At 44.5% G+C, this 25,145-nt stretch overlaps 1 protein-coding gene across 14 annotated transcripts in view; it reads right to left on the reverse strand.

The window, feature by feature from the left end:
* Arhgap10 (Rho GTPase activating protein 10) overlaps positions 1 to 25,145 on the reverse strand; it is a 267,634-nt gene that overhangs the window by 139,882 nt on the left and 102,607 nt on the right. For all 14 annotated transcript variants that reach the window (NR_156496.1, XR_001778487.2, XM_017313016.2 and 11 more), the window contains 3 exons: positions 23,251 to 23,380; positions 20,775 to 20,881; positions 19,301 to 19,395 (listed from right to left, as the gene is read on the reverse strand). Coding sequence is in view for 12 of the 14 variants with exons in the window: in XM_017313016.2 (XP_017168505.1) it covers positions 19,301 to 19,395; positions 20,775 to 20,881; positions 23,251 to 23,380 (332 nt within the window). In the remaining 2 variants the exon portion in view is untranslated. The remainder of the gene's footprint in view (positions 1 to 19,300; positions 19,396 to 20,774; positions 20,882 to 23,250; positions 23,381 to 25,145) is intronic.

Here is a 25,145-nt window from a genome sequence, read left to right on the forward strand (position 1 = left end):
TTTCTGAGGAACCGCCAGACTGATTTCCAGAGTGGTTGTACAAGCCTGCAATCCCACCAACAATGGAGGAGTGTTCCTCTTTCTCCACATCCTCGCCAGCATCTGCTGTCACCTGAATTTTTGATCTTAGCCATTCTCACTGGTGTGAGGTGGAATCTCAGGGTTGTTTTGATTTGCATTTCCCTGATGATTAAGGATGTTGAACATTTTTTCAGGTGCTTCTCTGCCATTCGGTATTCCTCAGGTGAGAATTCTTTGTTCAGTTCTGAGCCCCATTTTTTAAGGGGGTTATTTGATTTTCTGAGGTCCACCTTCTTGAGTTCTTTATATATGTTGGATATTAGTCCCCTATCTGATTTAGGATAGGTAAAGATCCTTTCCCAGTCTGTTGGTGGTCTTTTTGTCTTATAGACAGTGTCTTTTGCCTTGCAGAAACTTTGGAGTTTCATTAGGTCCCATTTGTCAATTCTCGATCTTACAGCACAAGCCATTGCTGTTCTGTTCAGGAATTGTTCCCCTGTGCCCATATCTTCAAGGCTTTTCCCCACTTTCTCCTCTATAAGTTTCAGTGTCTCTGGTTTTATGTGAAGTTCCTTGATCCACTTAGATTTGACCTTAGTACAAGGAGATAAGTATGGATCGATTCGCATTCTTCTACATGATAACAACCAGTTGTGCCAGCACCAATTGTTGAAAATGCTGTCTTTCTTCCACTGGATGGTTTTGGCTCCCTTGTCGAAGATCAAGTGACCATAGGTGTGTGGGTTCATTTCTGGGTCTTCAATTCTATTCCATTGGTCCACTTGTCTGTCTCTATACCAGTACCATGCAGTTTTTATCACAATTGCTCTGTAGTAAAGCTTTAGGTCAGGCATGGTGATTCCACCAGAGGTTCTTTTATCCTTGAGAAGAGTTTTTGCTATCCTCGGTTTTTTGTTATTCCAGATGAATTTGCAAATTGCTCCTTCTAATTCGTTGAAGAATTGAGTTGGAATTTTAATGGGGATTGCATTGAATCTGTAGATTGCTTTTGGCAAGATAGCCATTTTTACAATGTTGGTCCTGCCAATCCATGAGCATGGGAGATCTTTCCATCTTCTGAGATCTTCTTTAATTTCTTTCTTCAGGGACTTGAAGTTTTTATCATACAGATCTTTCACTTCCTTCGTTAGAGTCACGCCGAGATATTTTATATTATTTGTGGCTATTGAGAAGGGTGTTGTTTCCCTAATTTCTTTCTCAGCCTGTTTATTCTTTGTGTAGAGAAAGGCCATTGACTTGTTTGAGTTAATTTTATATCCAGCTACTTCACCGAAGCTGTTTATCAGGTTTAGGAGTTCTCTGTTGGAATTTTTAGGGTCACTTATATATACTATCATATCATCTGCAAAAAGTGATATTTTGACTTCCTCTTTTCCAATTTGTATCCCCTTGATCTCCTTTTGTTGTCGAATTGCTCTGGCTAATACTTCAAGTACTATGTTGAAAAGGTAGGGAGAAAGTGGGCAGCCTTGTCTAGTCCCTGATTTTAGTGGGATTGCTTCCAGCTTCTCTCCATTTACTTTGATGTTGGCTACTGGTTTGCTGTAGATTGCTTTTATCATGTTTAGGTATTGGCCTTGAATTCCTGATCTTTCCAGAACTTTTATCATGAATGGGTGTTGGATCTTGTCAAATGCTTTTTCTGCATCTAACGAGATGATCATGTGGTTTTTGTCTTTGAGTTTGTTTATATAATGGATTACATTGATGGATTTTCGTATATTAAACCATCCCTGCATCCCTGGAATAAAACCTACTTGGTCAGGATGGATGATTGCTTTAATGTGTTCTTGGATTCGGTTAGCGAGAATTTTATTAAGGATTTTTGCATCGATGTTCATAAGAGAAATTGGTCTGAAGTTCTCTATCTTTGTTGGATCTTTCTGTGGTTTAGGTATCAGAGTAATAGTGGCTTCATAAAATGAGTTGGGTAGAATACCTTCTACTTCTATCTTGTGAAAAAGTTTGTGCAGAACTGGAGTTAGATCTTCTTTGAAGGTCTGATAGAACTCTGCACTAAACCCGTCTGGTCCTGGGCTTTTTTTGGCTGGGAGACTATTAATAACTGCTTCTATTTCTTTAGGGGATATGGGACTGTTTAGAAGGTCAACTTGATCCTGATTCAACTTTGGTACCTGGTATCTGTCCAGAAATTTGTCCATTTCGTCCAGGTTTTCCAGTTTTGTTGAGTATAGCCTTTTGTAGAAGGATCTGATGGTGTTTTGGATTTCTTCAGGATCTGTTGTTATGTCTCCCTTTTCATTTCTGATTTTGTTAATTAGGATTTTGTCCCTGTGCCCTTTAGTGAGTCTAGCTAAGGGTTTATCTATCTTGTTGATTTTCTCAAAGAACCAACTCCTCGTTTGGTTAATTCTTTGAATAGTTCTTCTTGTTTCCACTTGGTTGATTTCACCCCTGAGTTTGATTATTTCCTGCCGTCTACTCCTCTTGGGTGAATTTGCTTCCTTTTTTTCTAGAGCTTTTAGATGTGTTGTCAAGCTGCTAGTATGTGCTCTCTCCCGTTTTTTCTTGAAGGCACTCATAGCTATGAGTTTCCCTCTTAGAAATGCTTTCATTGTGTCCCAAAGGTTTGGGTACGTTGTGGCTTCATTTTCATTAAACTCTAAAAAGTCTTTAATTTCTTTCTTTATTCCTTCCTTGACCAAGGTATCATTGAGAAGAGTGTTGTTCAGTTTCCATGTGAATGTTGGCTTTCTGTTATTTATTTTGTTATTGAAGATCAGCCTTAGTGCATGGTGATCTGATAGGATACATGGGACAATTTCAATATTTTTGAATCTGTTGAGGCCTGATTTGTGACCTATTATGTGGTCAATTTTGGAGAAGGTACCATGAGGTGCTGAGAAGAAGGTATATCCTTTTGTTTTAGGGTAAAATGTTCTGTAGATATCTGTCAGATCCATTTGTTTCATCACTTCTGTTAGTTTCAGTGTGTCCCTGTTTAGTTTCTGTTTCCATGATCTGTCCATTGGTGAAAGTGGTGTGTTGAAGTCTCCCACTATTATTGTGTGAGGCGCAATGTGTGCTTTGAGCTTTACTAAAGTTTCTTTAGTGAATGTGGCTGCTCTTGTATTTGGAGCATAGATATTCAGAATTGAGAGTTCCTCTTGGAGGATTTTACCTTTGATGAGAATGAAGTGTCCCTCCTTGTCTTTTTTGATGACTTTGGGTTGGAAGTCAATCTTATCAGATATTAGGATGGCTACTCCTGCTTGTTTCTTCATACCATTTGCTTGGAAAATTGTTTTCCAGCCTTTCATTCTGAGGTAGTGTCTATCTTTTTCTCTGAGATGAGTTTCCTGTAAGCAGCAAAATGTTGGGTCTTGTTTGTGTAGCCAGTTTGTTAGTCTATGTCTTTTTATTGGCGAGTTGAGACCATTGATGTTAAGAGATATTAAGGAAAAGTAATTGTTGCTTCCTGTTATTTTAGTTGTTAAAGGTGGCATTCTGTTCTTGTGGCTGTCTTCTTTTAGGTTTGTTGAGGGATTACCTTCTTGTTTTTTCTAGGGCGTTGTTCCCGTTCTTGTATTGGTTTTTTTCTGTTATTATCCTTTGAAGGGCTGGATTCGTGGAGAGATAATGCGTGAATTTGGTTTTGTCGTGGAATACTTTGGTTTCTCCCTCTATGATAATTGAGAGTTTGGCTGGGTATAGTAGCCTGGGCTGCAGTTTGTGTTCTCTTAGTGTCTGTATAACATCTGTCCAGGCTCTTCTGGCTTTCATAGTCTCTGGTGAAAAATCTGGTGTAATTCTGATAGGCTTGCCTTTATATGTTACTTGACCTTTTTCCCTTACTGCTTTTAGTATTCTATCTTTATTTAGTGCATTTGATGTTCTGATTATTATGTGTCGGGAGGAATTTCTTTTCTGGTCCAGTCTATTTGGAGTTCTGTAGGCTTCTTGTATGTTCATATGCATCTCATTCTTTAGATTTGGGAAGTTTTCTTCAATAATTTTGTTGAAGATGTTTGCTGGACCTTTGAGTTGAAAATCTTCATTCTCATCCACTCCTATTATCCGTACGTTTGGTCTTCTTATTGTGTCCTGGATTTCCTGGATATTTTGAGTTAGGATCTTTTTGCATTTTCCATTTTCTTTGATTGTTGTGCCGATGTTCTCTATGGAATCTTCTGCACCTGAGATTCTCTCTTCCATCTCTTGTATTCTGTTGCTGATGCTCAAATCTATGGTTCCAGATTTCTTTCCTAGGGTTTCTATCTCTAGTGTTGCCTCGCTTTGAGTTTTCTTTATTGTGTCTACTTCCCTTTTTAGGTCTAGTATGGTTTTGTTCATTTCCATCACCTGTTTGTATGTTTTTTCCTCTTTTTCTGTAAGGACTTCTACCTGTTTGATTGTGTTTTCCTGTTTTTCTTTAAGGACTTGTAACTCTTTAGCAGTGTTCTCCTGTATTTCTTTAAGTGATTTATTAAAGTCCTTCTTGATGTCCTCTACCATCATCATGAGATATGCTTTTAAATCTAGGTCTAGGTTCTCAGGTGTGTTGGGGTTCCCTGGACTGGGCGAAGTGGGTGTGCTGGGTTCTGGTGATGGTGAGTGGTCTTGGTTCCTGTTAGTAAGATTCCTCCGTTTACCTTTCGCCATCTGGTAATCTCTGGAGTTAGTAGTTATAGTTGACTCTGTTTAGAGATTGTTCTTCTGGTGATTCTGTTACCGTCTATCAGCAGACCTGGGAGACAGATTCTCTCCTCTGAGTTTCAGTGCTCAGAGCACTCTCTGCTGGCAAGCTCTCTTACAGGGAAGGTGCGCAGATATCTTGTATTTGGACCTCCTCCTGGCCGAAGAAGAAGGCCCAAAACAGGACCTTTCTCAGACACTGTGTTGCTTTGGCAGTTCCCAGGTGGTACAGACTCTCACCTAAGCAGACTAAATTTCTAAGTTCCTTGGAGTCCCGGGACCAAGATGGCGACCGCTGCTGCTGTGGCTTAGGCCGCCTCCCCTGCCGGGTGGGCACCTGTCCTCCGGTCCGGAAGGTGGCCGGCTGTCCCCGGCCCACACAGGGTGCTGCCTCAGCGCCTCTGTGCTTCTGCCTGTTCCAGAAGCTGTCAGGTTCTCTGGCGCACCCTCTCACCTGTTCAGACTAATTTCCTAAGTTCGGCGGGTCTCAGACCAAGATGGCGACCGCTGCTGCTGTGGCTTAGGTCGCCTCCCCAGCCGGGCGGGCACCTGTCCTCTGGTCCGGAAGGTGGCCGGCTGTCCCCGGCCCACACAGGGTGCTGCCTCAGCGCCTCTGTGCTTCTGCCTGTTTCAGAAGCTGTCAGGTTCTCTGGCGCACCCTCTCACCTGTTCAGACTAATTTCCTAAGTTCCTACTCATAGTTTCTAACCAGCTTTTTTAAATACAAGTTTCCTCTCAGTCAGAACACGCATCACCAATCTTCCTTCTTAAGACTGAATGATACTTTTCTGTACGTATACATGATGTTTCCCACCCTAATTTCCAACAAAGATAAGCCAATTAATACATAATGACAGCACACTGACTGGAATAGCCAGAGTCAAAAGTACTGAGAACAGCAAATGTTGATGAGGATGTGGAACAAAGGAACTCTCACCCATCAATACCAATGACATAGAATGATGCAAAGAATGTCAGACAGCTCTCTGGCTTCCTACAGACATAGCCAGACATTTCTTAGTTCAGTCTGTACAGAGTTATTAAGATCTGTGTCCATCTATACAAGATTTATTCACAGCCTCTGCAAATGGGAAGCATCAAAATGTCCTTCAGTAGGTGAGGGGTGCAGGAACCCGTACAAGTGTACTTCTCAGCAATCAAACAAACACACCAGCACACCCCGAAAAGACAGCAAGTTCATTATTACTCAGTGAAAGAAGTCCACCACGGAGGGCTACACGGTGCATCATTTCAAGTATATGGCAAGTCTGAAAAAGCCAGAACTACAGAAGCAATTGTTAAAAAGAGAAGAAAGCAAAGACATTGGAAGGCAGGCAGAGAGCAGCAGGCACGCATAAAGATGAGCCCCACTCCTCATCAGGAAAACTGCAGAAGGGTGTCCATGCATTATAGTCAACAACGCAGTGGTAAGAAACCTCTTGCTCCATGGATCTCTTACAGAGAGATGAATCACTAGCAACAGCAAACGGCAATTCTTTACCTGCTGAAGCAACGCTCTATTAACGACAAAAGTCTTGAGTTATGGAAAGAAAAGACTAAGACTAAAATTAAATTTAGTGACTATATAGGACAATAAAGCAAGTATAAGAAAACACATGAACACACGAATTGAACAAGGTTCACACAGCAGACACTCATGAAGAAGCTCTGTTGATGCCACTGATACACAATAGCAAAGGTCTACCTTGGGGTTCTTAGGAGTCAACTGTACTGCTGGGCAAACGCTCACTCACTGGCTGAACTGCGGACATGACTGATCTCTTATTAATCATGCCTACCAGGTACCACACACTATACCAAGCTCCAATCATGCATCACAGTGAGCCTTGCTAAACACGAAAGCAACACAATGAATTTCCTAGAAGAGAAAATGAATCAGAAACAGGGAATGAGCTGTCCAGGCTTTCATTGAAGTAGAAACTTCTGGTTTCTTTGGAAAGTGGGTTATGTCAAATGATGTTTTGCTGGGGCACACAGGTAAAAGGATGTTTTGCTAAAGCAGACATGTGAAAGGATGCGTGGTGTTTAGAAGGAATATAAATATGACCCCACAGACAGTGGGAGCTCGAGCTTTGGTTTGCTTTGCTCTGCCCCACTATTTTTCACTGATGACACGCATGTATTGGTTCGCCTTACATTGCTCTGCTGAGCCTTGCTTGTGCTGGCTCGATAATGGAAAAAGTTGCCAAAGAACTTCTCATGAGATTCCTGGGGCTTCTTGCCACTTCCACTGACCCTGGCTGCTTGGTGAGTCTTGTGGTTTCTTCTGGATTTAACTGCCCCTCAAGGTTGGTGTCTGCTGAGTGGACTGGCCTGCAGCTGCTGATTCATGTCGGTGTTTGCTAGAGGGTGAGATGCTGATATCCTGACAAGGAAGACTGGACTCGCCCCACAAAGAACTATTCCTAAACAGGTCCACTTTCCCCACATTCTAATAACCTTTCTTTTCCACTTCCTCTGGTGGGTGGTGAGCTAGAGAGGAAGTTGAACACTTATTAAGGTAGCTTGAGAAAAATTATGCCTACAAATCATTCTTTCCTTCAGGCCATTGTGGCTATCTGTAGAGCGCACAGTTGGAATTGGAAACTGTGGGCATGCGCACACAGCTGGAAGCAGTACCTGAACTTCAGAAGCACCTCAGCCTCTTCCCGCACACTTACTCTAAAAGTAGCAGCAGTGGTGGTAACACGCGTGACAGGTTCTGCTTATGTCCCTACCAATGCAAATGACGATAGTAATAAACTAGGATATGTTGTGCTCCACCGCAGGCTCTGCAGGCCCTAGCGTGAGAGGCAGTCTCAATTTGATGGGGTCTACATTCACCTGAGAACTGAGCCTCTGGGCACGCCAGTGAAGGGCTGCCTCTGGAACCGAAACGTTCGGCAGCACCACTGCTGGGGCTGGAGTCCTGGACTGTGTTACAAGGAGAATGCAGGCCGAGCAGCACCCACCACAGTCTAAGCTTCCTGACTGTGGATGTGACCAGCCACTTCTAGCGCCTACCACTGTCTTCCATGCCGCAAAGGACAGTCACTTGAACTACCAAAGAGCAATACAACTCTTCCCACTGCTGTTCTAAGAAACAGAGCTTTGCCCCTACAGAAGGAGGTAAATGGTTACAAGGCCCAATGGTGGAAGCCCTGGAGTGGACTCTCAACTCCCGTGATGGCACTACTTCTTTTTTTCTTTTTTTTTAAAGATTTATTTATTTATTATATGTAAGAACACTATAGCTGTTTTCAGACACACCAGAAAAGGGCATCCGATCTCATTCCGAATGGCTGTGAGCCACCATGTGGTTGCTGGGATTTGAACTCAGGACCTTTAGAAGAGTAGTCAGTGCTCTTAACTGCTGAGCCATCTCTCCAGCCCGTGATGGCACTTCTAAAAGAAGCTGTTCAAAACTCCTTGACAAAGTGCTCTGGACCGATGTCAGATGTCATCGGGTGCCTCCAGTGACCCTTGACATGGGAAACCGGTTCCTTTTCAGTATGGGGTTTTTGTTCACTGTCTTTTTAAATACCGTAATCTTCCTGTCTGAATAAACTGGTATAGTAGTCGGTGTGCACAGGAACGCCCAAATGCCAAAGAAGCTATTGCCACACTTAGCCTGGGGAAGTCTTCATTTTGTTTTTTAAAAGACTGTAGCTGAAACAGCCAAAATGTTCCAACTCTAACAGTTTACAGTAATGTTCTAAGACTACAGACAAGGCTCTGAGACAGCTTTCCCAAAACCTAGTATAAATTCATCTTATACAAAAGCAGAAAGGAGAATATGATTAATAGATGCAATAGATGTCTGTTGTCTTAAAAAATGTAAAGGCCTTCATGACTTGTGTCATCTAGAAAAACTGACATTGATTAGAGTCAAGTGCCTTTTAGAGAAAGGACAATAAAATTCAAGATCCTCCCCTCTCCTGCCCCACCCCCAATCCTCCCCAAAACCTTAAATGCTTGTCTGTTCTTCCTCTGTAATAGCCCAACGGGGAAGCTAAGCTACTGCCCTTTCCTTAACGTACTGGGTTAGAACAGTCACATTCTGGGGAAAGAGGACCATTTATCTTTAGTCCAAACACTCTCCAGCCATGAAAACCTCGGATAAAGGCCTTCCCAGCCTGAGTAAAAGAATTCAATGATGTGTTATCTATGGCAGTGGCTCTCAGCCTGTGGGTCAAGACCCCTTTGGGGGTTGAATGATCTTTTCACAAGGATCCGATATCCTGCATAGCAGATATTTACATTACAATTCATAATGGTAGTAAAATTACAGTCATGAAGCAGCAAAGAAATCATCTTATGGTTGGGAGTCACCACATGACGAACTGTATTAAAGGGTCGCAGTATTAGGAAGGATGAGAACCACTGGTCTACAGTGCCACTTCTCCTTTCTGAGTCTCCACAGCCTCAGTCCCACCCTCAATGCCTTTGTGCCCCTGGAAACATTAAAATTGAGGAGTTCCCATCAAACAAGAGAAAGGACTTCATGATATAACAGAAACTCCCATTTCTTTCATAAGTTTCTTGATAACAATGACCTTATTTTGCTGTTTGCTTTACTATTTTCTGACACCATTGATACACTCGATGACTGTGTATTTCATTAATTCCACCACTGCTTTCTTTCTTAAATCTGTACTTTTGTGACTATGTTCTTTTCACAGACTGTGAGGTCACACTTCCTAACTCACGTTAAGATGGGGACCACTACCTACAAGACCCAGTGGCCCTTGAGCAACTCTCTCAGGCAAGAGTTCTGGGTACACTGCCTGACAACTGAGGCGCCGTGTCCTCAGTCCTCCAAGATCTACACACAAATTAATCTACTTGAATCGTGGCTACTTGCTAGTAATGTGGCTTCAAGGAATGTCATAGGAGAGGCTCTGCTGTTCTGGGTGTTACTCTCTGCATGACATGCGCTAGTACGTGTGCGATCTGAGACCTGAGTGATGACTCCATTCCAATGATGGCTCTCTCGTTTATAAGACAAGAAATCAGACCAGTTGAGACTACAGATTCTGCCATTACACAGGGTCTATATCCCTATCAGTGTGGATACAGAAAACTATCATCTGCCCTCAACAATCCTTAAGATCAAGGAATTGAAGTCTCCAAAGTGGGGGAACTGAGACAGGAAAAGAGTTTAACCGAAGCTTCCCACCAGCTGAGAAGCAAGCATTCTCACACAGTTAACAGGTTAGTGAGGCCTTCTTCCCTTGACAGCCGACAGCCTGTCCATTCTCTAAAACTCTCACCAGAGACCTTTTGCGCAACCCTAGTGGCTCCTAGTTTTATGCTACCAGATTTTAATTCCATCCAAGGAACCCTAGGAGACACCGTCTAGTTTCACTTATTGGGGGGAGAGAGGGCCCTCAGCTACTTTCCAAGCTGTAACTTGAGAGCCAGTGGGGTGAATGGTACCCATAGGAGTGCAAAGACACTAAATCTCAACTTTTCCTCCAGAGCCCACCTCTACCCATGGGTAGATCTTACTCTTTTCCTGAGCATCTATTTATCTCATCTACATATTTTAATTTTATGGGCTTTTATGTGAGTGTTTGCCTGTGTGTATGCAGTACATTATATATGCATGCCAGGTGCCCCAGAAGTTAGAAGAGGACATGAGATTCTCTAGTGCTGGAACTATAGATGGTTATGACATGGAGATCCTAGAACTGAACCCGGGTCCTCTGCAAGGGAAGTCAGTGCTCTTAACTGCTGCGCCGTCTCTTCAGCCCCGTAACATTCCTATCAATCAACTGTGGCTCCTTCAGATCCCACGCCTAGGCCATGTTCTTGGGTGTGTTTTCCCTCTTTGTACACATCTCTATTTTTAAGACAACTCTTCTGCCTCATGTTGACGGTCCCGAGATTCCTTTCTGTGTCAAGGCCGTGACTCCTGGCTTGGCTAAGCTGAGGTCCCTGTGAAACTTGGTCCCTCGGACTGCTAAGGGTGACAGTGCGGATCTGCATCCTCACCCCTCACCTCTGCCCACACACAGCCAAGCCATTCCTGAAAGGAATAAAAGAGCTAAATCCGACTCGAGTCTCCGCCAATGTTCAGTGTCACAAATACTGGTTATCTGTATGAGAAAAATAAACAAGCCTGTTATCATTCACAGTGCCTGCCAACTCTCTACAAGTTATACATTAATTATAATGGTTTTTCACTTTAAAAAAATAGGCAAGTTCTTTGTGAATTTGGTGTATACAAAAATCTCATAGTGAAAAAGTCTGCCAATTATTTTTAAAGGGAGGCTTCCCATACATTTGATAAAGAATTCATAGCCTCAGTGTCCAAACCTAGCACTTCTGGTGCAGGTGTCTACCCCAGAGGAACAGAAACTGAAAGCTTGTCTCTCTGAAACCCTGGTTGTCAATGCTTTCCGCACAGAAACTAAGCATTGCTCCGACCCATGGAGCACTGTCTTTCCACACACATTTCAAGACTAACCCCAACTAATGCTAATCCACATCTAAGTGCGAGAATCAATATAAAATATGGCTATCAATGTATGACTACCTACGAAATCACTTTCAGCCTAAAACTCTATACGCTGAAAAGCAGAGGCCTCAGAAATGTTTTTAAATCTCCCTGGTATGTGCCTTACCAAGTCTACTAAGAAATTTTGTTTTATTGTTTTTTTTTTAAATAAATACTTAGTGTTTTTAAAAAGAAACTTAAATTTTTATACGACTCACTATTCACCTTTAAGTCATTATTTGTACTATAGCCAAGTTAAACTACTGGAGCACTGTTTCCTGGAAATGTACACTGCATACATATATTTCCATGAAACAATATAATTCTACAAACATTCATGGGCATCTGTCTCATCAAATGCAGTAACTTCTCAATAGTAACTGAACAGTATATTGAACAGATGACACTGTGTGTCTGGATGCCAGTTCATACACTTCAGGCCTCTACCCAGAAGATGTCTGCAGTGACCGTCGTCGTGGCCTCCTCCTCCTCCTCCCTCTCCCCCTCCTCCTCCTCCTCTTCCTCCTCCTCCAGCATCCACTAACCCCCAACTACCACCCACTCTTACCCCAAGCCCTCATTCCCAACCCTGCACCACCCTCAAACACAAACAGATTCATTTTAAATTCTCTCTAGCATTGCCAAATTTACCAACTGTCCCCAACTGAGCACTGTTGCCTACAGTGTTTAGTACCCGCTATGACTCATTTTGTCGTGGACCTTTATTTCTCTGGGCTTTCCAACTGTCATCTATTCTGCAAAACTCAAGTTTAGGACTTGGAGGAGCACTCAATGAGCTATCTTATGTGTAGCGTGACCAAAGCCAGTCTCCAGCCCAGAGAGCAAAGAAAGAGTCCACTTACAAATCATTTCTTGGGCTGGAGAGATGGCTCAGAGGCTAAGAGGTCCTGAGTTCAATTCCCAGCAATCCTATGGTGGCTCACAGCCATCTATAGTGGGATCTAATGCCTGTCTCTGGTGTGTCTGAAGACAGCCAGCTACAGTATACTTATATACATAAAATAAATAAAAAATCTTTTTTTAAAAAGTCATTTCTCAGCAGGACTTAATAGTATGCACCTATAATTCCAGGAACTTGAGAGGCAGGCAAAGAAGTCTGAGGCCAAGGTGAGCAACTCAGCAAGACCCTGTATCAGAAAAGGTCTGGAGACTGTCGGCTGGTAGCTCAGAAGCTCAATGGCAAAGCATTAGCAACTCTGTGAGTTCAAACCTTATTATGACAAAAAAAAAAAAGAAAAAGAGTGACTTTGTGTAGCAAGACTGGTCAGCTAGCTTCTGCACACCAACGCTAAGCTTGAAAAGAACTCCGACCTGAGATGTGCACTTCGACCTGAGATGTGCTGGAAGTCCGGGGCTTTCATCACTTTAGGTGACTCTTGACTCATTGCCTCCCTCAGTATGGCTGAGACGGAGCTAACAGCTACCATTCCACTCAGCGTGCAACACAAGCACTCTCGCTACTGTGCAAACCAATCCTATGAACTTACAGAAGTAACATGCCCAACTCTTTCAGTCTGAAGAACAGAGCTGCACACACACACAAAGACCTGCGTTGCTGATGAACAGGCTTTCCACGCCACCTCATGCTTCAGGAACACAGGGCACTATGCCTGGTGGCACTAAAATATAAACAGATAAACTGCGGGGATAAAAGGCATCTGATCATATGCTCAGAAAAGTCACACAGTACAAGCTCTGAACCGACAGGTGGGCAGACACAAAGCAGGCAGCATCGCGGCGAAGAACCTGGATGTGCTGTGGCAGAAAAGCCCAGGAGAGTATTTATCAGGCCGATTCAAGGAGATAAGGATGGCCCCAGCACGAGACAGCACTAAGGTAAGCATCCCTACAAGTTCCAGAACAAAGTGCTGAGGCAGGGGTGGTGCTGTCAATGTCTTAAGTTACATGCCCTGATAGACCATGGCTTGCACTGAACCAAACAACTATATTAAACCTATTTCTCCAATCAAAGATGAGTGGCATCAGCACGTGTCAGCCCGTGGTGTTTGAATGAGACTGCCCTGAGGAAGCCTGTGCTTTACGGCATCGGCGGACTTTCTTTACTTGCAGCTGTGTTGTTACTGTGTTTGGTTTTTGCTTGTCTTGAGGTTTTACTGTGACACAATTCACACTGTATACTTGATTCACTGTAAGTGAATATATTCAATTCATCCCGCAGTCCATTTGAAGGCCTTCTGGTCATGCGTGAGGAAAAGGTCTCCATCAGCCCCATTTCTGTGCAGCCCTGCTCTGCTGTTTGTCCAAACAGACTTGCATGCTCCAGACAAGTGCACACGTGGAAGTGCACGATGCAGGTTATCTTATGCTTTCAGGGTTTGCTCCAAGCACTCCAGCAGCCGTTCCGTCTCCAGGCTGGGTGGACGCCCACTGCTCACTACGAGAATACACCACTCCTGTTTGCCCACTACAAACGTTCAAGGGATTCCTATTTTGGGGCCCTATGAAAAATGCACCTCTGAATTACCATTCAAATGTTTTGTGTGGACATATGTGCCACTCCATTCACATGTACGTATGTGCATCTTAAATGCTTCCCTCTACCAAAGAAAATATTCAAAGCAACTTTTCTGTGAATTGAAGGAGGGGGGAAAAAAAAAGACAGCACAAATATCTGTAGCAAAGGGCACAGTGAGACTGGCCTGTGGCCTCCACCCAGCCCCCTGCTGCTCACAGTCCCCTTGGTTCTCAGGAGTGAAATGTCTAAGCATCGGCACTGCACAGGGACAGCTGGACACACAGATGCAACATTCCAGCCTCAAGATACAGCCTAGCTGCCCCTCCATTGGGCACTGGTGTGCAAGCGTGGGCAGCCTCTGAAAACTATTCATAACAGCAGCACTATCGGAAACACGGGAGCAAGGATCCTGAGCCCGAGGAACCTGAGAAAGTGAACCAAGCCCAGACGGAAGCAAAATCATATACAAAATATTAGTTAGCATCAACCCTGGCTGACTGCCTTTGGCTTCCCCAACAGAACAAAAGACAAATTAACCCTATTTAAAGTCATGCTGACTCCTTCCAAAAGCAAATAAATCTAACCAAGCCTCATCCGAAAGAAATACCACAACTCCAGAGAAGCTCTTAACTGCTATTTTAGACCAAATGTTTGCCCGGGCTCACGAAGCCTCTCCTGCAATGCCACTTCTTCTAACATAAAAATGCAAAATAGCAAAAGCAGATACTTGGAAAGAAGGCAAAACTTAGATTAAGAGCATGCAAGCAACTATGAAATTGCCATTCAATAAAGACCTCAACAGGAACCATGCAGAAACCTTTTTTTTTTTTTTTTTTTTTTTTTGGTTTTCTGAGACAGGGATTCTCTGTATAGCCCTGGCTGTCCTGGAACTCACTCTGTAGACCAGGCTGGCCTTGAACTCAGAAATCCGCCTGCCTCTGCCTCCTGAGTGCTGGGATTAAAGGCGTGTGCCACCAAGCCTGGCTGCAGAAACCTATTCTCACTGGTTTCTGTAAGCAGAGAGCGAGCCTGGACTCACACTGAGACACAAAGGTGCTGCCTGATGGGCCCTGGCCCAATCGAGTCTCAGTGCTGTCTCTCCTGAGGAGCATTCAACGCTGGCTAATACGGCACAAGTCTGGTGAATGCCCACCTTCCACAAGGTACTACATCTGTTAGCGAGGTACCAAGTCACACTAAGGGAGACAGCCCCAGCTCGTGGGATTCATAATCTAACAGAAGGAGAATGCATTACTTGCAATTCCTCATAGCCTTCTGGGCCAGAAACCCGGGGGATAAAAACCAAGAGCAGCTCCCACTGCACTTCAGCTTCTAATTAATACCTTGAGGGTTTCAGAGTTACGGATCTCAATGTACATCCATCACACTCATACCCAAACCGCTGGGCTTTTTCTAAGATTTTTTAAATTATGTGTTTTTGTTGGGGTGGGGAGATGCACACAGAAATGTGGTGCCCACAGAGGCCAGAAGAAGAAGCCAAATCCCCTGGAGCAGAGGTTAGAGCCAGCTACAAATCGCCTTATGTGGGCGCTGGGAATCAAACTCCAGACCCCACCCACAACACCAGTGCATGCTCTTAACCGCTGAGCCACCTCTCCAGCCCCAGCTCACTAGAGTTTGCGTCACAGGAGTAACACAGTTTGGGGTGAGAAGATCTTCTCCCAGAAACCACTACATACTAATAACAGCAAATACAGATAGATGCTCTCTAACCGAGAAATGAAGAAATCAAGCCAAAAGCAATAGGCGTCTATAATCCAAAAATAACAATTGGATTCATTCTGAGGACCCAAGGAAATCATTAAAAAGTGCATTATGATTATGAACAATTTTCCAAATTAACCAGAGTTAGAAAAAGGTACAACTTAAGCAACTAAAACTTTTTAAAACATTTACAGATCAGTGTTTATGTAAGACTGAATTCATATGTGTATATAAAATGCTGGGTCCCGTCAACAAAATATACTTTCCCCTCAACACAAAAAAGCAGGAACTCTGAAAATGACTTGCTGGCACAATACCCCCCCTCCCCACAGTGCACTGAGCCCTGAACACACAGCAGCACCCAAAACTAGTGACAATTTAAAAAGTTACTCGGCCAGGCGGTGGTGGCCACACCTTTAACAGCACTCAGGAGGCAGAGGCAAGAAAATCTCTGGGGCCAGCTTCGTCTACAGACTGAGTTCCAGGACAGCCAGGGCTACACAGAGAAACCCTGTCTTGGAGACCCACCCCTAAAAGAAGGAAAAAGTATAAAAGAAGTAACATATGACCTCAACTATGAAATGCCTCAGAGCCCTCCAGGCAGGAATACAGAGAGGGGCCCAGATAAAGACTGAAATTTACAGAAGGAAAAACACATCGAGCCACCTCCAACATATACCAGTGACTAAATACTAATTGTGTGTGTGTGTGTGTGTGTGTGTGTGTGTGTGTGTGTTACTAAATGTATCCCTAACACTATGAGCTAGACAAGGCCATACGGGACTGCAAACACCAAGCCCAGTGGACTCTACAGATCTGGAAAATGAGCTGGAGAACAAGATTAAGGGGAGGAAAGCACAAGATGGACCCCTGAAGCACCACAGGGGACAGCAGGCCTGCCCGCAGAGAATACTGCAGCACAGACAAAGTCCCTGCAGGGGCGGCAGGCTGAGGGTCTGACAGGCTAACAATAGGGAAAGCCATCTGAGAGAGACATCAATGGCTTTCTGAGGAGTTTGCACTGATGTGGAAGGAAAGGAATGGGCGGTGGAGAAAAAGGTTCACTGATAGTAAGATGACTTTCTAAATGACAGATGAGAGAACCATGCATGCATGAGGCAGGGAGTTGAGAGCTGCGGGAATGAACATGGCTACCAAACTGAGAACATACAAGTGGGCGGAGGCGAGGAATGATGGCATCTGCAACTGTACGCAGTTCTTAAAGGTCCGTAGGCAGCAGTAATACAACAACAACAACAACACAAAACACGTACATGGGGGCTGGAAACAACAATAACACAAAACACGTACATGGGGGCTGGAACGATGGTTCTGCAGTTAAGAGCGGCAGCTGCTTTCACAGAGGACCCGGTTTTGATTCCTGTTCACAACACACTTTTAGCTCTAGTTTCGGGGGACCTGACGCCCTCTTCTGGCCTTTTTAAACACAACATGTATACGATGCACAGACATCTATCCAAACAAACACTCGAAGCATAACAAAAATAAACAGGGGCTGTAGAAATGACTCATTGTTGAAAGTACTTGCTACTGTTTGAGAAGACCCATGTTGGATTCCCAGCATCCATGTGGCAGACAACAACCATCTACAACTCCAGTTTCTGAGGATCCAATGCCCTCTCTGGCCTCCATTTACTTTAGATAGATAGATAGATAGATAGATAGATAGATAGATAGATAGATAGATAGATAGATGGCCTCCATTTACTTTAAGTAGATAGATAGATAGATAGATAGAGATGGATGGATAGATAATTAGATAAGACAGACAGACAGACAAATTAATTCATTTATTCATTCTATAAATTGTTACTCTAGAGACCCCTGACTAATGTCGGTAAGGACCACAGTCCCACTAACAGCCAAGGTGAGGAAGGCTGGGAGTGATGGCCTGTCAGTAAAGAATGTGCTTACAGCCTACACAGCAGCACAGCCTGTAACCCCAGCATGCACTTAGGAAGCAGAGGCAGAAGACAATGGGAGCTCAGAGACAGACTGGGTTACAGGAGCCTCAACAGAGGGAGGAGAGAGGGAGGGAAGACAAACAGGAGCTCTGGGTCTGAACAGACCTTAGGAACCGAGGTGGGCACAGGAGAGAAAAGTAACTTAAAGAGCAGTAAGAGAGCTGTCTTTCAGAATGATTTTATATATGTGTGAAGGTCAGCTGTATTGCAAAAAGGAGCAGTTTTTGCTATATATATTAAAAAAAAGTAGAATAGGTTTCTTGTAAGTTCTGCTTTAGTTCTTCGTCTGTTTTAAAGTTATTATCCTAGCCAGATATAGGGTACAAGTCTATTATCCTAGCACTGAAGAGACTGAGAAAGAGAGATTGTGGGCTAGCCTAGCCTACCTCTTGAGGCTAGGTTCAGAACCTAGCCTTTATCATTAAAAAAAAATTAATCCTTTATACATAAAGGTGATTTAGCAGTAACCCCTTATCTATCTCTCTGAGTAGGAGAGAAAGGCTGCAGCTTACAATCATGTAAAGATCACGGCCGACTAAAAGCATACAGCATCATCAGTGTCTCCAAAAGTAGGAGCTTCAGAAATACAAAACTCATTCAAATGGTGCGTGAGAGCACTAGCGATAGCTGCTCTCAAAGGAGTTACTCCATTTAACGCACCATCCAGCAAAGCAGACTTCCGATTCATCTGTGTCGACGATTTAAGCAGAAGCCCGACTCTACAGAAGTCTGCTGGGCCCTGTAACACAGTAGTTTTAAAAGACTTGTCCTTCCGGGCAGAATGTACAAGTTCAAATCTCAACTCTTCACATCTGCAAGGTCTCAGGGCCTCCCTGAACCCCTTGGTGCTGCAGCTTCGGACCTGGGAGGTGTGGTGAGGATCAAGGCAGATAACGCTCACAAGGACAGAGAGAGAGAGAGCTGGGTCCGAGGTAGCATGGGCACAGGCTCTCCCTGAGTAGCGCAGACCAGAGTCTTAGGACCAGTTTGTCGTGACGGACTTAGATCTTAGCCTCTTTTCAAACAACGCATTCTTTCTCCCGCGATCTTGGCAAACGCTCCCTGTCTACTTGCCCTTGCCACAGCACTGCCAACTTTGGCAGGGTGCTTAAGGGAACGTATTTTTATACAACTAGTCTTCAGGGAATTTACTCATGGGCCTTTCCCTCTCTGTACTAACTCCATTCTTGGCCAGATCACATAAAGAAAGCAGCAACAATTACATTTGACCTGAAAAAAGAAAAGTTTGTTCTTAATCCTCTCCGTTGGAAGACTTACTACACACACCAAACAGCTTTATCTAAAATCTCCTGCAGCCAAAGCAGGGTCAGTAGGCGCCTGACACGCAGGCAGCACTGGGCACTCCTGGAGGACACAGACATTACTGCCAGGCACTGTCTCTCCTTTGTCTGCCTCTCTGCCAAAGACTGAAAACTAAATGTTTCGAAGTTATTTTGTAAGAAAAGGCTTGACCTCACTGGAAGGGTTTGCCTATGATCGCCAACCTCATGACGAGAACATACGCTCAGATGTGCGCAAGGCTGCCATTTCCACGCTGCTATGGCGAGCACTGTCTCTAACTTTACCACACACCACCCACGCTCTCCTTCATTACTCTCTTCCTGATGTCAATCAGAGGTGTGGCAACAATGAAATGCTCCAAGTTTCTCCTCCAGGTGACAGCACAGGTTAGAATGATTCCAGTCTTCAGCCAGGATAGAGCTATGACCCTACAACTACACAGTGACCAACGACAGTTCACAACAAAGATGGCCCGGAAACACAACAAGGGCGCATTTTTCTAGTTCAGAGAAATCACGCTGGCCACTCATTTTCAAAACCGTACTTTCAAATTCATTTTAATATCATATCTAATTAATCCCACTCCCTTACCTGTCAGCAGCTTCGATGTCAAAGCAAAACCTTCTGTCCGTGGAGTCCATGTGCCTTTTGGTGCATTCTTTCAAAAAGAAAGCCTCGCCATCCCCCTGCAAATAAGCACAATATTCAAAACTCCAGGACTGCAGGAAGGATTTCAGCAGCGTCCAGGTTCTGCGCTCGTTTGTAAGGAGCCAGAATCTACTTTACTGTCACACTGTATTACACCCTGTGCCATTATCAGTGTGACCACTACTAGCTTGTAAACACAACTCCGTAAGGATTGACCTGAAACCTCACTATACTGCTGGGATCACAACACAGAACCACTGGATCTGGGAGTCACCCTCCCTAAGAGCATTAGAACTGGGGTAAAGACAGAAGCTATGCAGGGGCTCAGCAAAGAGCAAAGTCCACACCTGGGATTCTCTGAAATATGGGGATCTGTTAAAAATACTTTATAAGATCCCAGATAAATGTTCAGAACATCACAGCTATACTCTACACTGCTTCATTTGGTCATCTGGAGCCGAAAATGGAAGCTATCGCTAAGGAGAACTGCCCTAAAACCCCAATTTACTGTAACAGCAAACTCAGGCTCAAAGCCAATGCTACAACTCCTCCTTCTACAAGAGACAGAGCTTGCCTCAGCCTCATCTGGGTGGCTGTTTTCTATGTACATCCATTGCTACTAAGGCCCCTTCTTACAACCTGCTTTAAGGTTTTTTGTTTGTTTCTGGACAAAGTGTAAGGTACATAGACAGAAACCAGATTATTTCTGAATTCACCTAAGCAAAATGTCACCCAGCAAGCAACAAACTGACTGGCTTTCTTAAACTGTGTGGCCAGTTATGCTCACTCCTAGTGGGAAGGGCTCTACCCCAGACACCAATGTTCACCTTAAGCAATCTCTCACAGCTATTCACTGGTCACAGCTAGAGGCCTACCTTCCTCACTCAGCCAGCTCCCAAGGTCTTTCTGCCGTGCTTGGCTCTGCTATTCATCTCGTTGGCTGAGCAGCTAGCTCACGGCTAGCTCACATTCACAGGGAGTGACCTTATGAAAACTCTGCGTGCCTAACTGAGCTCACAGGGAATGACTTTATGAAACCTCTGCGTGCCTAACTGAATGAAAGGGGATTGATTCACTCAAAGGTCGCTCCACCTTGCAATGTTTTCAGACTGTGACTGGACAGCATGCAAACACGCCAGATCTTCTATGTGAACAGGGGTGGTCAACGAGTCACAAACGCCTAGCATAGGAAGTAGTCTTCTCTTCTAAAACAGTGACCAGTCTTTAAGACTCCTCTTTGTTAAAGAATCTAACTGTGAAGACTGAGGAGTGTGATTTAGAAACAAAACAAAGATTTTAATTCTGAAACCAAATGTCTCAATATGAAAATATGAAACTCAAAACATGATACTACTAAAATGACAGACCCAGCAAGTATTTCTCATATAAAACAAAATAACTCCTATCAAATACTTACCAGTTTCCCCCCAGATCTGTGCTCAAATGGAATCATGTTGAATTTCTTGGCTGTTTTCCGGTACATGCAGTAGTGTTTGACCCAACTGGACCCAAATGGAGCAGGCCCTTCAACAAAGCACAGATCTTTGTGGTTTTCCTCGTGAGGAAGCAGACACAGTGAGAACACATTACTGCCCTGCTCAGCCAGGGAAAGCATAGAGGGGCAGGGGCTCAACCAAGCTTGGGGACCCACACCTCTAACCTCAGCGTACAGGAGGCAGAAACAGGCAGATCTCTATAAGAAACTCTGTGTCGGGACACACACCCACACACACGTGCACACGCATGCACACACACGCGCAAATACATACACGTGCACACACAGACACACGCACACATGTGTACACACACACATGCATACACATGTACACATGTGTACACATGCACACACATGTATACACGTGCACACACACGTGCACACACATGCACGCACACACGTACACACATACACATGCACACACGTGTACACATAGACACATGCACACACATGTACACACACAGACACACACGCACATGCATACACACACACACACACACACACACACACATATACACATACACACCAAGGTGACTCAACGTGTAAGTTACTTATAGCTCAAACCTGGTGACCTGAGCTCAATCCCCAGATGCTACAACGGAAAGAGAGAAGCAGCTCCTGAAAGCTGTCCCCTGACCCCACACATGCTCCAGCCCAGGTGCTCAGCCACATCCACACTCAATAGTAATAACCCCAATAAATGACATACTCTGTATGTGCTACAACACCCAAGAGCTCCTCAGGCACTACGGATTAAACAGTGGGCGCACACCATCCTGCTGCCTACTTAGCTTCGGATCAACACATAAGACAGCACTACTTCTCCCACAATCCTCTACTTCCCAGCTGGTCAGTGTGGAAGTCAGCTAAGTCGGCCACATGTAACCAACGGAAGAAAAGTGTGTAACCCTGAGCAAAGCTAAGGGTCAGAAGGAGGGAAACAGAAGAATTCGACTCAGAACTTTGAACGAGCTTTGGTTTCTTTAATTTCCCAACTAAGAAGCCCTCTGAGCTGTACCTGGACAAAGCAACGGTACAATGATTATTCTACATCCCGAAGAGTCGGAGGCTGAACCACGATCCTAACTCTACCACACTGAGACTGACTGGATGATGGGGCACCACCCCAACAAGGAATTAGCAGAGTTCTCAATGGGTTAGTTCCCATGAGAACAGTCTGTGTGGGGGGTGTGTGTGTGTGTGTGTGTGTGCACACGTTCATGGATACATGAGTCCAGGGCTGACAATAGATGTCTTCCACTACCCATGATTACTTTCCACCTTACCTTTTTTTTTTTGGAGATGGGGGAGGAGGGTGTTTTTCAAGACAGGGTTTCCCTGTGTAGCCCTGGCTGTCCTGGAACTCACTCTGTAGACCAGGCTGGCCTGGAACTCACAGAGATCCACCTGCCTCTGCCTCCTGAGTGTTCCACCTTATCTTTTGAAGACAAGGTCTCCATTAAACTCAGAGCCTAGACTGGCCGGCCCAGTGAGGACCAAGGATGTCCTCTTCCCCACATCAGCACAGCACGAGCATGGGATACTCGTGAGGACACCTCAACTTTTTGACGGGTGCTGAGGATCTCAACTCGGATCCTCAGGCTTGTTTGTAGTGCAGGCGCTTTACCAGCTAAGCAGCTTCCCAGGCCACAGCAGGCTATCTCAGGTGAAGCCCTTATACATGCAGCTATCTGACTCCCGCTTCTTTGTCACAATGTGATGGAGCTATGGGTCACTTCCCAACCACCAAAAACATGAGCCACATGAGTCACTTTTTTATACGACATCCAGGTCTCAAGTGCTTTGTTATAAGATACACAAGGACAGGCGACCCAACACTAAAGTCTCTGTAAGTAAAATGCTGCTGGGTAGCACTGGTTTCTATAACCATCCACGGTATTCCTAGTATCTTTTAAGATTTTTACTATGTGTCTAGGTGTGTCTATGTGAGTGAAGATGCTCACGGAGCCAGAGGCATTAGATTCCCCTGGTGAGCTACAAGGAGCGGGTGCTAGGCACTCAACTCTGCTGAATCATCCCTCCAGCACCTTCCCTAATAACAGACATAGCAGTGGCCGGGGCTGAGAAGGAATGGGAAGAGGAAAGAGCAGAAAGGTGCTGGTGACATAGTCCCTCCTGGCTGTTGTTACCTCTAACCTCACTTTCCTCAGAAACAAAGGCAGCAAACTCCTGGAGCACATCACTAGATAGCATGTGGCAGCCCGTGGCTGCGGAGCTCCATGCTACTGCAGAAGCAGGAATGTGTGCACGCTGTGCCTTCAGGGGCTGGGGAGGTGGCTCAGCGCTTCAGAGCACTTTCCACTCCTGCTGAGAACCTGCATTTGGCTCACAACCACCCGACTCTTCAGATCGAAGGCATCCAACACCCTCCTCTTACTTTTCTCCTGGACGTACAGGTAGCCTTCTGCTGTGAACTGGCTGGCTCGCTTCTGGTCCTTGGGATTTTGTCTAATTTTATTCATAAGTTCCTCCACTTCTGATCTGGTTCCCTCAAATCGATTCCGTGTCTGAAAAAGAAAAAAAAATACAGATTCCAACATCTATGATTTTTTTGTGTGTGCATACATTTTGATGTCTCTATGAAACTAAAATTAAATCTGTAGAACTCAAAAAAATGTTTCTTCTTTCCAGTGTGTGTCCTTACTGAGATTGATATCCGAAGATGACAGAGTGTAAAACAGTCAATCGAGAGGGTGAGCTGGTGGCACCAGAGAGGCCGTGCGCCTCCTGTTTCCTGACTTTGTTAACCTTAGATGTAAAGAGTAAATAAGCCATAAAAGAGCCATCTACGGGGGGGGGGGGGGGGGGGGGTGTTATAAAAGGTGTTCGAAACGAATGACCTGACCCAAGCTAGTACTACTACAACAGCAATCTGAACACTGAGGATCTGAAAATAATCACTCTTTCCAAGCTAACAACAACAACAACAACAACAACAAAGTTAGTAACAGTTTTTTCTGACTGTGGTAATGCCACTAGAAGATGACATTTCTTCCCTGAGAGAAGCGAGGAGGAGTAAGGTCCCACGGGCAGATAATGTCCAGGCAGCTAAAGCAGCTCGTGGCATTTTGGAAACTCAGGAGACATGGGCTGCCAATACCTGCTAAGGGATGCTCAGGACACACCATGCGAGCTGAAGAGACAGAGCAGCCGCAGGCCACGCAGTGAGTCACCACCCAGCTTATGGGCATTTCTTGCAGCCAGGCTCAAAAATAACTGTCTTGATACCAAATAGCTGCTGCTGTGAAATTGCAAAGGGGCTCAGACAGAAAATTATTACTAAAATTTCTCCTCTCTCCTACCTACAATGAAAGGGGCCACCATGGCTCCTGAGGACAGAAGAAAGCAAAATGCTGGCGCCCTGGTTCCTTCCTCCTAGGGATGGGGGATCAAGAAACATGGACTATAAAACATAAAACTACTTCCAGAGGGTTATTTAAACAGAAACTAAGAGCCAATAGAGAAAGAAAAAAGAACTTTTTTATGCCCTTTAGGAAAATACAGAGCAAGGCTAGGTGGTGCGTACCTTTAATCCCAGCAGTTCAGATCTCTTAGTTTGAGGCCAGCCTGGTCTACAGAGAAAGTTCCAGGACAGCCAGGGCTACACAAAGAATACAGGGCTACTCATTTGTATTTGTTTATTTGTTTGTTTATTTATTTGTTTTTATTTATTTATTATATATAAATATATATACATGTACACACACAATGCTACACAGAGAAACCCTGTCTAGTAAGTAAATACATCCATTCATTCATACACTGATACACACACACACACACACACACAAACACACACAAACACACACACACACACACACAGGACTATAAAGAGGTCTGGTTTTCCTCCATGTCACCACCTGCAGCATCTCCCATGTCTGTGTCTGTTTCCACTGATTTTACATTGGCATTATTCATTGCGGTAAGATTCCTCCCAAACCTCACTTCCTCCACAAACGTGTACAACAGATCTAGTCCAGTGGCTTCACCCACGATGATCTCCTGTTGCTTAATGCTACTGCCCTAAATGTCCTACAGGTGTCCAGCTAGCCAGCAGACCTCATGCCTTTAATCCTCTGAGCAGTTTCTCATCTGCTTCTAGTGGGGAATCCCAGGCTGATCTATTGTACCCGTCCCTGACCCAGAATGTACCGTTTCTCCGAGGGAGCCCTGCTGCTTTCGATGGAAGGAGGCGTCTAACTCTGTACCAGGTACAGTGTGCTCACAGCCGCTGCTCCATCTCAGACTTCTGTGCAGGCAGACTTGGGACAC

The sequence above is a fragment of the Mus musculus genome, chromosome 8 (genome assembly GCF_000001635.26).
Source record: "Mus musculus strain C57BL/6J chromosome 8, GRCm38.p6 C57BL/6J".
Lineage (NCBI taxonomy): Eukaryota > Metazoa > Chordata > Mammalia > Rodentia > Muridae > Mus > Mus musculus.